The sequence below is a fragment of the Molossus molossus genome, unplaced genomic scaffold (genome assembly GCF_014108415.1).
Source record: "Molossus molossus isolate mMolMol1 unplaced genomic scaffold, mMolMol1.p scaffold_m16_p_1, whole genome shotgun sequence".
Classification (NCBI taxonomy): Eukaryota; Metazoa; Chordata; class Mammalia; order Chiroptera; family Molossidae; genus Molossus; species Molossus molossus.
In genome coordinates this window covers 85,034,874-85,046,996 of record NW_023425344.1, presented here as the reverse complement: position 1 = coordinate 85,046,996, position 12,123 = coordinate 85,034,874, and the positions used below count along the sequence as shown (strand labels likewise).

Here is a 12,123-nt window from a genome sequence, read left to right as displayed (position 1 = left end):
GTGCTGCTTTTCATGAGCCATAACCTCTGATAGAGAGAAGGAGGGAGGGGAGAGGGACCTGCACTGGGAAGCAGGCTGCAGTGTAAGGCCCCGGGCTAGAACTCCAGTGAGCTCGCATAGACTCCCGAGGATTTACTGTTTCAGTGTCAGGGAAGCCGAAGTAGCCTTGAACCAGATCCGGTCAAAGGTCTGCTCCTTCTCTCTCTATCCCCAAACCCTGACGAGGCTTGACTCTGGTGGGATAAATGGACACACCTGTCTGTACTAGAAGAAAAGTTGAAGAAGCAAATGAGACAGTTCTCAGGAAAATGTTTCCCTTGGTGCTTAGGATAGAGTGGTCTGGGTCTCCCAGAAAGCAGTGCAAGGTGCTGTTAACTCTGGCGGGTGGAAGGAAAGTAGGTCTCCGTGGTGTGTGCTCACTCTTTAAAACCTTTGTTCCTGGGAAGCTCCTTCGTGGCTGAGTGGGATACCCTGGTTTGATGGCTTCTTGGGTGGATAAAGGATGAATGGAATGAGTTCCCTCAGTGGTCAACCAATAAAGTACGTGTTTATTTTTTATTTTTATTTATTTTTATTTTTTATCCTCACTTGAGGACATTTTTCCACCCTTTGCTCAGGTAGAGTGGGAGGGAGAGAGAGGAACAGAGAGAGAGAGAGAGAGAAACATCGATGCGAAAGGAACACACCGAGTGGCTGCCACCCGCACAACTGACCAGGGCCGGGGACAAACTGCAACCAAGGTACGTGCCCTTAGCGGGAACCGAACCCGGGTCTCTCAGGACCGCAGGCCAACGCTCTAACCGCTGAGCCAAACCGGCCAGGGCCGTGTTTATTTTTTATTTTATTTTATTTTTTTATCCTCACCTGAGGACATTTTTGCATTTATCTTCAGATAGAGATGGGGAAGAGAAAGAGAGAAAGATCGATGTGAGAGAGACACATCCACTGGTTACCACCCACACAACCCCAACCAGGGCCGGGGACCGAGGTGCGTGTCCTTCATGGGAACCGAACCTGGGACTCTCTGGTCCGTGGGCCGATGCTCTAACCGCTGAGCCAAACCAACCAGGGCTAAAAGTATGTTTTAAAAAAAATATGAAAGCATTTAGATAGAGAAAAATATCACTCATATATCACCCATTATTTTGGGTGCTTTGCTTGGAGTTTTCTATGCATATATTTAACATAATGAGCATAACTGAGTGCATGATGTAGTCGAATTTCGTTCTTGCTTTTTATTATTTCCTTTTCATGGGCATCTTTCCATGCTATTAGAAGTTCTCTGCACACGTTTCAATGGCTTTTTACTGTCCGCTCTGGTACTATACTGTGCTCCAAGTCCTGATGGGCTGTGCACACACGGAGATGCTCTAACCGCTGAGCCAAACCAACCAGGGCTAAAAGTACGTTTTAAAAAAAATATGAAAGCATTTAGATAGAGAAAAATATCACTCATATATCACCCATTATTTTGGGTGTGATGTGTGATGCTACTTGAGCAGGCTGGCTGGGGAGGCTTCTGCTCATGTCTTCAGGTTTCACTGAGGGAGGTGGCATCTGCCTGTCCCACCTAGTCCCACCTCTTCCCACCCCTTCCTCTTGCAAACATGGGGTATCTTTTTTCTGTACCTGTACCTTCCAGTGCTGCAGTGTTCATTGAGATCTGGCTATGCTCTCCCTCGAGTGCAGAGCTGTGCTTATCCACTGATCTTGTAAAGAGTTCCAAGAGGAAATAGCTGCAAATCATATATAATCAGGCACTGATTTTCCCTGTCTGTTATGCCAGTTAGCAGGCTTTCTCATCCTTGGCTCCGTGGGTGTTTAGAGCCATGTGATTCTTTGTTGTGGGCACCTGTCCTGTAGAATTGTTGAATGTTGGCCCTGGGGAGGAGGAGACACTGTAGCAAAATCACTTCTGTTTGCAACAATATTGACATACTTGGGTACCTTATGCTCTTCTTAATTATTTCATCATTATTAACAAATAAAAAAAAAAGCGTTCCTTTTTTTTTTCTCAGAGACTTCTTTTTACTTTGATATTGGGAGCTGATCTGTGTATTTTGAGAGTACTAGAAATCCTGGTTTCTAAATAAATGAGGACAATAGCATGTCACAATAGTAGAAACCAGATAACAAAACAAATAAATCCTGTGACAAACATAAAGGAAATTGCTTAATGTAGTTAGACTAATGTCCTTGTTATCTAGAATTCAGTACTTGGGTTCATTTAATTTTTCTGGTTAACTTGCAAATAATTAAGCTGTTCGGGCTACTACTTTTTAAAAATGCTTTACAAATGTATTGTTTATGTCTCGAGAACCTCTTGCCTTTGCTGCAGGCCTTGTACAGGAAGCATGTCCACGCATGTCGTTGTGCTGCTCAGAACAGTCCAGGGTGGTCTGCCGAGGGGAGCTCAGCCATATGCCCCTTCCTGGACAATTTTTTCTGGTGATGGGCATCTCAGAGCGCCTAGGAATAGTTTCCTGAAAACTGAGATCCATTCTTGAGTGATCAGAGGCTTCTTTCAGAAGCAGATGAAAAGTGACGGAATTCTTTTCTTGTTGAAAGCACAGAAACCCAAAGTTTTGCCCGTCACGATATTGTGGATCCTTTTGAAACCTGTCCATTGGCACTCAGTTAAAAACCCCTGTTCTTAAGCTCAGAGATACAGAGGACACTTTGGTGGGGGAATGGGTGACGTTAGTCAAGAGCTACAGACTTCTAGTTATAAAATAAATAACTAGATGAAAAGTACAGTCTGGTAACTATAGGTAGTAATACTGTATTGCATATTTGAAAGCTGCTAAGCAATTAGATCTTAAACCTTCTCATCACGATGCAAATTAAAACGACTATTAACACACCTGCCAGAAGGGCCGCCATCAACAAATCATCAAACACCAAGTGTTGGCAAGGGTATGGAGAAAAGGGGACTCTAGTGCACTGCTGGTGGGAATGCGGACTGGTGCAGCCACTATGGAAATCAATATGGTGTTACCTCAAAAAATTAAAAATTGAACTTCCATTTGACCCAGTGATCCCACTTCTAGGAATATACCCTAAGAAGCCTGAAACACCAATCAGAAAGAATATATGTACCCCCATGTTCATAGCAGCACTATTTACAATCATAAGATCTGGGAACAGCCCAAGTGTCTATCAATAGATGAGTGGATAAAAAAAGCTGTGGTACATATATACAATGGAGTACTATGCAGCTATAAGAAAGAGAGATCTCGTATCCTTTGAGACAACATGGAAGGACCTAGAGAGTATTATGCTAAGTGAAACAAGCCAGTCAGATAAAGACAGGTATCACATGATCTCATTTATTCATGGAATATAATGAACAAAATAAGCTAATGAACAAAATAGACCCAGAGACAAAAAGAAGTATGGTTCAGACTGACAAACCCCAGAGGAGAGGAGCTGGGGGGAATAAAGGGATGAACCAAAGAACTACATGCATATAAGCATAGCCAGTGGACATAGACAACAGTGCTGGTGGCGGGGGGAGGGGGGGAGAGGATCGGGAGGAGGGTGTCTATGGGGGGAAAAGGAGAAACATCTGTGACAAAAAATTAATTAATAAAAGATAAATAAATGCTAAGCACAGTGGGGAAAAAAAAGTTCTCATCACGACAAAAAATCTGATTTTTGGTAACCGTGTATGACGATGAATGTTAGATGTATTTCAGTGATGATTTCCCAATACAAATGTCCAATCATTATGTAGTAGACCTGAAACGAATACAGTGTTATATGTTAATTACACCTCAGTAAAGAAAACAAAAAGCCAACAGTAAACCCTGTTCTTCTGCAGTGTAGTCGATTCTTGATTTCATGACTGTTGATGGTAAAAGAAAACTGAGCTGACTGCAGTGACTTCAGGAAACCCTGGCGATTTGCTGTTTGACTATCTGGTAGAAGCTGTTCTCTAACTTCTATTCATAAGACTGGGATCGGGGAGGAAACTAGGATGAATTAAGGATTTGGGTTCATTAAATGTTTTGTGTATTTCAACTGGCCTTTGGTTTGGAAATAAAAGTTGTTAAACTTGTTGTGTATGATGTCAACCAGTGCTTTTTAGTTCCTGGAAAGGAAGCCATAAATAGCTATTTATGTGATAGAGAAAAAATGACTTTTTTTTTACCTCATTCTTAAGAATTCTTTTTTGTACCCTGTAGTATATATAAACTTCACTCCAGTTGGATGGAAAATTAAATACACCCCAAACAGTTCATTCGATTCACTTACAAGTTACCATCCTGTGCTTCTCTGATCACTTATCGCCCAGTTCTCATTTTAAAAAGCTGGCCTCACTGAAGATGAACCGTCAGAAGATGCACTCGAAGACCTGTGCTGACCCCAGACCTTGTCACTGTGAACAGCTTGTGCTGGCGGCTCTGATGGCCACATATGTGGAATGAAAGACAGCAGATGGCTGTAAAGATTTAAAATCAACAACAAGAGGCCAAGTGTTATTGCACGTTGGAGTTAGTCAAGATGCTGGCCACATGCGCCTAGTGTGCCCCACGTGGGACGAGATGCCAGTCCCACAGGGTCCCACATAGTCTGCTTAGCTTGTCTGGTTTTCCCCTTCCTGCTCCTTAACCCCCCCCCCCACCTGCCTTTTTAAATTTTATTTGTAAAGATCAGGCATTCTGTCAGCTGTGGATTATAAGAATCTATGACCAAGAGTTTTGAGAAGGAAAACAAAACAAAACATACTTGTGCTTCTTTCTCCAGGTGCCGTGGGAGACTGGTTAACTAGTGAAATTAGATGGCCTCATTAGAGTCGCTTTGTAGTCAGGAGCCTAATGCCCTCTATTCAGTAGCCTTTTCTGCTTTGGCAGAGTCCTGATTACTCACAGGTGAAGTTCAGAGCTAATTTTAGATCGTTCCTGGAGTGCCTCATTTCTGTTTGATTTCATTATTTCTGTAAAAAAATGACGGCGTTTAAATATATAATCATAAATGCTACAATTCGATTACAGATAGTGACTCTTGTGTGAAGTCCTTGCACCTGACTTCTGGTAAAAAGCAGGATCTTTATGTGATGGGTAGAAGTACAGTTATGAGGCAGAGGGAGATACATGTGCTTTTCGTAGCCAGGGTGGAGTGCAACCACCACCATGTGGAAGCAGAAACTCTGTCATGTGATGAAGAAAGGCTGTGGCATGCGGGGCAGATGGAGTGTGAAATAGCGTTGGGAAAAGAGGTACCCAGGGACCTTGGTTTAAAAATGCAATTTCAGAAGGAATGCAAGCAAACTTCTGGATTTCAGACAGCTTGGCATTCTGGGGAAAGGAAAGACTTTAATTGGTCTGGCTTTTTTCCTTTAATCAAAAAGTCAAGTCAGAATCATCAGCAGCTGCTGCACTCTGGTGTCTTTCTCCTTGCCATCAATCACATGTGACACAGGTCTTCTTTTCTGAAATCAACATTTAAAATTCTCATGGCCAGAAAGCTCTAAGGTCATGAATTCCCTCAAGGAAGCTTATTTAGGGAGCTGGTAAATGAACCTCTTAAGGAACTGAAGCATTCAATCGAGGTTTTGTCAGATGATTCTCAGCTAAACCTGCCCATTTTACATCAGGCTGGAGCTGGAACGAGGATTGTGAGATGCTGTTGGAGAGATTTCGGGACCCCCTCAGCTTCCTTGACTTTGTGCTGAGGCTCGGTGCTGCTAATCCTATCAGGTGTGACCTGAAGATAAGTTGGAGATAAGTTGACTGTGTTGATGGATTGTATTATCAGTTCATTCCCACACTGCTTCTTGTTATCCTCAGAGGTCAACCTTATGTTTTTATTGAAACATAACCGTCTCACCTCCTAACTTCAAATCATCACCATTTCTTCTTTTCATTCTTGACTCTCCTCTCGCTCCTGGTTTTCCTCCTCCTCCCTTTTCTCATTCTTGCCATTTATTTTCTTTGCCTATATACCTATAAGCCTTCCCTTTTCCTGAACACACACACACACCCAGCAACAAACAAAAAAAAACAGATTTTCTTCACTGTGTGTCTCTGTCATTTTACCATTTCATCTGTTTTCTTCATCATCTACTAAAACTCTTAGAGTAAAGAAAATTTAAATTCTGATTTGTGAATCCAGTGTTTTGGGTTTTTCCCTTCCCTCATGGTCATCTCCCTTAGCCTCTCTGTGGCCTTACAACTTTCAAATGTCTCTTCTTCCATGACTTTCATAAAATCATCTTAGTTTTCTTTGTATTCCTTTGACAGATACTCTCTCTTTTGCTGAGCTTATCTGTTTTCTCCAACTCAGTTTTCATTTTAGTGTTGACAGATTTGCAAATTATGTCCCTAACCCCAACCTTTTCTGAAGTTTTAAAAAATCTCTCCTAGTCTTGCTTCTTTTCTCAGCCTGTCTCACATATAGTCTGTTTCTTTTTCTCACCTTAAGTTGTAGTCATTCATGTAAGAGAAAGATGATCACTTACTTCATGTATTGACTATGGTAACCATCCCACCTGCATAGGCCAGTACAGTATAGTAGCTCTGATTTTTCTGCATATTGAGAAGTTGATAGAAGTGGGAGAGACTCTCCAGATTTAAACTCTTTGAATCCAGCCTGGTTGGAGGCATTATTCATTACCCTTTCCTTCTCACCAGTCACCTTTGAAAATTTGTATAGGCATTTAGAAGGTGTTTACTTAAGAAGATGAGAGCTGTTGAAATACTGAGTTGAATGCGACATATATCTTCCTGACTTGGTAGTAGTGTGGGTAATAGGAAGGGCAGACAGGTGACTTGGGGGAGAAGTCACACGTCTGAATTAAAGAAGTGCCTTCTGCTTAGTAGTAAGAGAGAGAGCATTAGTGTTGTTAACATGGATTAATGAGTGCCTGATTAATGATTCCCAGGACTTTATATTCATTTCCTATATGTTTAGCATTCCAGAACAAAACTCTTAGACATCTTTCATAGGGGTCTAGCACATTCATTAAAGTCTGGGTACCTCAATGGGGAGTTGGAAAGACCAGAATTAGGACTAGTAGGGAATCTTAAGAACTAGAACTAGATCCAGAACCAAGAGTCAAGGTGATTTTAGGAACTAAGAGTAGTGTCAGGTATAGGTGCAGGAGGTATACAGAGGCTGGTTGTAATACAACCAGGTCCAAGGTTCAGAAGCCCAGTGAGTGGGCAGGTTATTGAATACACAGACAATGAAGATCAGAAAAGCAAGAGAGACCAGAAGCTGGGACACACTCTGGGTCATGAGGAAAGCACAGTACTTCTGTTTTTCTTGGTCTGGGGTCCAGTCCTATTGAGTGGACAGCCCAAGCTCACAGATAGACTAAATGAACCAGGTTTGGAAAATGGTGTGTGGGTTCCCCTGACTAGTGGGAGGTGAGCGAGGTCAGAAAGGAGGCAGATCTGAAGATGCTTATTGAAGACCTCACAAAGGACACGCAGAAAGCTCTGGTGTGAATAATCTAGACTCAGAAAAAGGGGATGTGCAAGTAGCTCAAATTCCCCACAGCAATCACAAACCCTGTGTCCCCATTTTTTTTTTTTTTTTTTTGCCAGAGGATGAAGAGGAGTGACTCGCGTAAGACTATGAATTGTTCTGTATTGAACCAATACAATTTTTCTATACATGCACCTTTCATTTTTTTTATATTTATTGAGTTACTAGTTAGAAAGCTAGTAATGTACCTGGTCACTGGTCAGTAAATATTTCCTGAATGTGTTCCGCATTCATAGCCCTGTTCAGATATACTCTTTACTGCCAATGTGTGCCATTTAAGTGTGAGTTAATAGCTATTGCCACGACTGGGGCAGAATAGGAAACATAATGCTATAGCAGCACCCTGTGTATCTGCTCTCATTGCAGTGATGTTCCAAATGACTGAGGTTTCAGGTTAATTAAAGGCTACATTATTTAAAATTATTCTACATCACTTTGGATAGAGGTTTTTTAAAGTAAGCTTTTACTCATAGTTGTTATTGACAATAATTTGATATTTTTATTTGATTTTGATATTGATAATTGATAAAAATCATTATTATAGAAAATTGCAGAAAACATGTTGAACAAGATTAAAAGTATGTGTGACCCTGGCCGGTGTGGCTCAGTGGTTGAGCATCGACCCAGGCACCAAGAGGTCACCAGTTCGATTTCCAGTCAGGACAAGTGCCTGGGTTGTAGGCCCAATCCCCAGTGAGGGGCATGCAGGAGGCGGCCAATTGAAGTTCTCACACTCATCAGTGTTTCCATCTTTCTCTCCTTTTCCCTTCTTCTCTCTCTAAAATCAATAAAGAAAAAAAAAAAATTCTTTCTAAATAAATAAATAAAAGCATCTGTGACACCATGTCGTAGAAAGAACCACTTTAACATTTGGGTGCATTTCTTTCCCCTGCCCTGTCCCTTGTATTTTAATAAAATCGCAGTGGTATTATGTATGAAGTTTTGTGCCCTGATCATTTTACCTACTGTTACATCGTGAACATCTTTTCCCCTGCCCTTAGCTGTACTTTAATAACTATGTAATTCTACTCAGGGCTGTACCATCGTTTATTTAGAACCTTCAACTTTTAGGTTATTTACAGTATTTGACTATCATGAAACAACTTTCATATAGATGTCTTTCTGCACCATATTTGTCTGCATCTCTAATTATTTCCTTAATGTAGATTCCTGGAAATGTGATTATTAGGTAAAACATACCTAGCATACCTCTAGAAGGAGGGGCCACTTAGCAGTTCATTTCACTGGGTCCCCAGGTTAACTCCACGGATAGAGAAGTGGGGAGAGAACATAGAGCTTCTAACAAGGGGTCAACATGGCTTATGACCTGGTGACTTGAGCGCCCCAGAACTCATGCTGGTGTTGGGGTGGGGGGGGGGATGAAATTACCAGGAGGCAGGGTGTGTCACAGCCTTAGGTTCTACCTGCTTAATGGTGTGAGGGCTTTTGTGTGTTTTGTATGTATGAAGATGAAAAGAACCAACCCTGCCTTTGTGGTGTCTTATCAATGGAATAATAGCAATTACTGCTGCCCACTCACTGTTGCCATTATACAATTTCAGGTTTTTCTCTTCATGTTCCAGTATGCATTTAGCCTTTCAGGGTCAACCTTCCTAAAAAGTTTTTAATCTGTGTTAGCTAAATTAGATTTAATTATTGTTTTTTAAGTTCCCAGTTCTAAATTAGTCGTTGCCAGGGGCTGGGGAACAAGGAATGAGATGGGCTTGGCTATCACAGGGCAACCAGATGGATCGCCCTGGTTTGGCAACTGTTCTGTATCGTAACTGTGGTGCCTGAATGAACCTGCACATGTAATAACACCGCACAGAACAAGAGAACAGCCTGAGAAACAAGCACGAGTAAAACTGCAGAAATTTGAATAGGATGATGGGTAGGTTGTTTCTAGGCTGATGTCCTGGTTGTGATGTTATGCTGTAGTTTTGCGAGATGTACCATTGGTGGAAACTGGCTAAAAGGATGCACGGGGTCTTGCTGTATTTGTTCTTATGATTGCATGTGAATCTACAATGATCGCAGTGAAGATGTCAATTAAAATATTTTTGCCAGTTCTGAAATTGAGTGATTTGCGATAGCATGATTATTTTTGCTCAGTGACAAAGTGTGACATCATTTTCTTTTTTCTCTTTCAGCCATGAAGACTTTGAGTTTATTTCAGGAACCCGAATGCGCAAACTTGCTCGAGATGGCCAGAAGCCTCCTGAGGGGTTCATGGCTCCCAAGGCCTGGACGGTGCTGGTGGAGTACTACAAGTCCCTGGAGAAAGCTTAAGCTAGTCAAGCCCTCCACTTTCGACGCCTCCCTGAGGACCCAGAAGGGACCACGTAGTCACTGTTGGCATTTCTTTGTGGTGGTGTCTGTCTGGACACACTTCCCAGAAACAGACCGTTTTCCTTAACTTGCATCCGTCTCAGTCTGCCTTATGAGTTCTGTTTTGAACTAGTGTAATACACTGCTGGTTTTAATGTGTCTTTTTCACTTACTATAGTTAATATTCCTATAATGCAGTTTTAAAATCTTGTCTTTTTATATTTATGCTCTGTCTCATGATTTTTTTCAAGCTGTTATATTAGTGGTAACCAATAGTATACACATTGAATCACATTCTTCATTCCTTGAAAAAGAAAAAAAATCCTCTAAACAATAAACTCAGCTAGACCTTGTTTTGGGAATTTTACAAGACATCTGTAGCAATTAGATTTTTTTCTACATTGAAAATGTAAACTGCTTTCTTCTTTGCTTCCAATCAGCTATTGACTTATTATCTGTTATGAGCTAAAGTATTCCTATGATCTGTGTAAGCCCTGAATGAACTTTCTTTATTCAATAAAATTAAACCTTTTGACTTATTTAGGTGATACTTTTATTGTTTTGTTTACACATACTCTTTCCTTTTTGTGAAGTTTCTGATGGAGGAAGGAAAATACAGGTATCTTTTATTACTGGAATCTAATAATTAATTTCTAATACTGTATTTCATAGCGAATTCTTAAGTGGAAAAATAATAGTGTACTCTCAGCCTATCCAGAAACTGAACCTGTTGCCCCAAATATCTCTCCCATGTTTTTTTTTTTAAGTAAATATTTTTCTTTATCGATATTAGAGAGAGAGATAGAAACATCAATGAGAGAGAACATCGATCGGCTGCCTCCTGCACGCCCCCCACTGGGGATCGGCCCTGCAACCCAGGCATGTGCCCTGACCAGGAATCAAACTTGCACCTGTCAGTCCATGGGACGATGCTCAGTCCACTGAGCCACACAGGCTGGGCTTTCCAATATTCTTAAACACCTACGGTGGTGGTTCCGGTAATAGAGAATGGTACAGGGAGTAGGGGATGTCAGTCCATTTTTTGGGTGGAGGGGAGGCAACATCCCAAGTTTGCTCTTGTAGACTATCCCCAAAGTGGATATTTAAGTGAAGATGCTTATTTAGGAACTAGATACACAGTTTTGGTTGAGATGCCAGCTTTTCTGATTTGCAATCCTACTTTCTGTTGTGAAATAATCTTGCATGATTTGGCCTTAAAAATTCAACATTATAAAGAGATGGCAGATTATACGTGGAGATAGATAGTACATTGTCATTAAGGCAGAAGGGAATAAAATACTACTAGTAAAAGAAATAGAAGCCCCCCCCGCCAAAAAAAAAAAAAAGGTAAAAATGGATGAATGATAGAGGGAACCACTTAGTGAGAAAGCTGATAAATAGAAAAGAAATGAAGGCTACGCATAGACATTTTCTAGTGGATAGATATGTTCGCTGTGGATACTGAAGAAAGTGTTAGTGGGTGATTAGAGGATACATGGATGGATATGTTGATGGGGAAAATTAGAGGTGATTGATGATATTACTTTCCTGGCACCACATTGTCTAGATCTCCATTTAGGGGTAACTCCTTTATATTCGTCTGCAGAAATTGAAGGGCACCACTGATTCTCCTGCTCCAACCACAGATGGCTCAGGTGTGACAGTACCTCAACTCAACCGATTCAGAAAGTCCCACCTGACGCTGAACGTGCAGGGTGATGCAGCGATGTAGACAGAACAGAGCATGGTTTTGTGGTGGCAGCGAGTGTCCCGTGGAAGCGGCACCCGGGGCAGCTGGGTCTCTTATGCAGAGGTAGTATCCTATCTAGAAGATTTCAGTGTCATGACCTTGGCTGAACCCTCTGCCACCAGCCTCCTTTTGTTCCTGGCCATTTTCTAAGCCTTGTCCTCTTGCACTTTCCATCAGTGCTGGAAGATACCCAACTGCCTTCCATTAGTCCGTTGTTATCGAAATTATCTGGAGCTCTCTTGTTAGCTACCAAGTATCCCGATTGTAACAGGTGGGATGTGAAAAAAAAGTATTTGCCATGAAAACCATGGGACTGCTACATTTTAAGATGATTTTTACAGTTAGCAGCATTAAAAGTTTAAAATATAGAAAATAATTTTTTAAAACTTGGCACTCAGAAAATTTAGTGTTCTTTCAAAATTATAAAAATATACTCATGAGCCTGGCTGGTGTGGCTCAGTGGTTTGAGCTTTGACCCATGCACCAACGAGTTGCTGGTTCTATTCCTGGTCAGGGCACATGCCCAGGTTGTGGGCCCAATTTCCAGTGGT

At 41.4% G+C, this 12,123-nt stretch overlaps 1 protein-coding gene across 4 annotated transcripts in view; it reads left to right on the top strand.

The window, feature by feature from the left end:
• PAPSS1 (3'-phosphoadenosine 5'-phosphosulfate synthase 1) overlaps positions 1-10,363 on the top strand; it is a 104,615-nt gene extending 94,252 nt beyond the window's left edge. For 3 of the 4 annotated variants that reach the window (XM_036267164.1, XM_036267170.1, XM_036267148.1), the window contains one exon: positions 9,645-10,338. In XM_036267164.1, coding sequence (XP_036123057.1) covers positions 9,645-9,783 — 139 coding nt within the window. In that variant the 3' untranslated portion in view covers positions 9,784-10,338. Of the gene's footprint in view, positions 1-9,644 lie in introns of all 4 variants that reach the window. The other variant, XM_036267156.1, reaches the window with a different exon arrangement.
• The last annotated feature ends 1,760 nt before the right edge of the window (positions 10,364-12,123 follow it).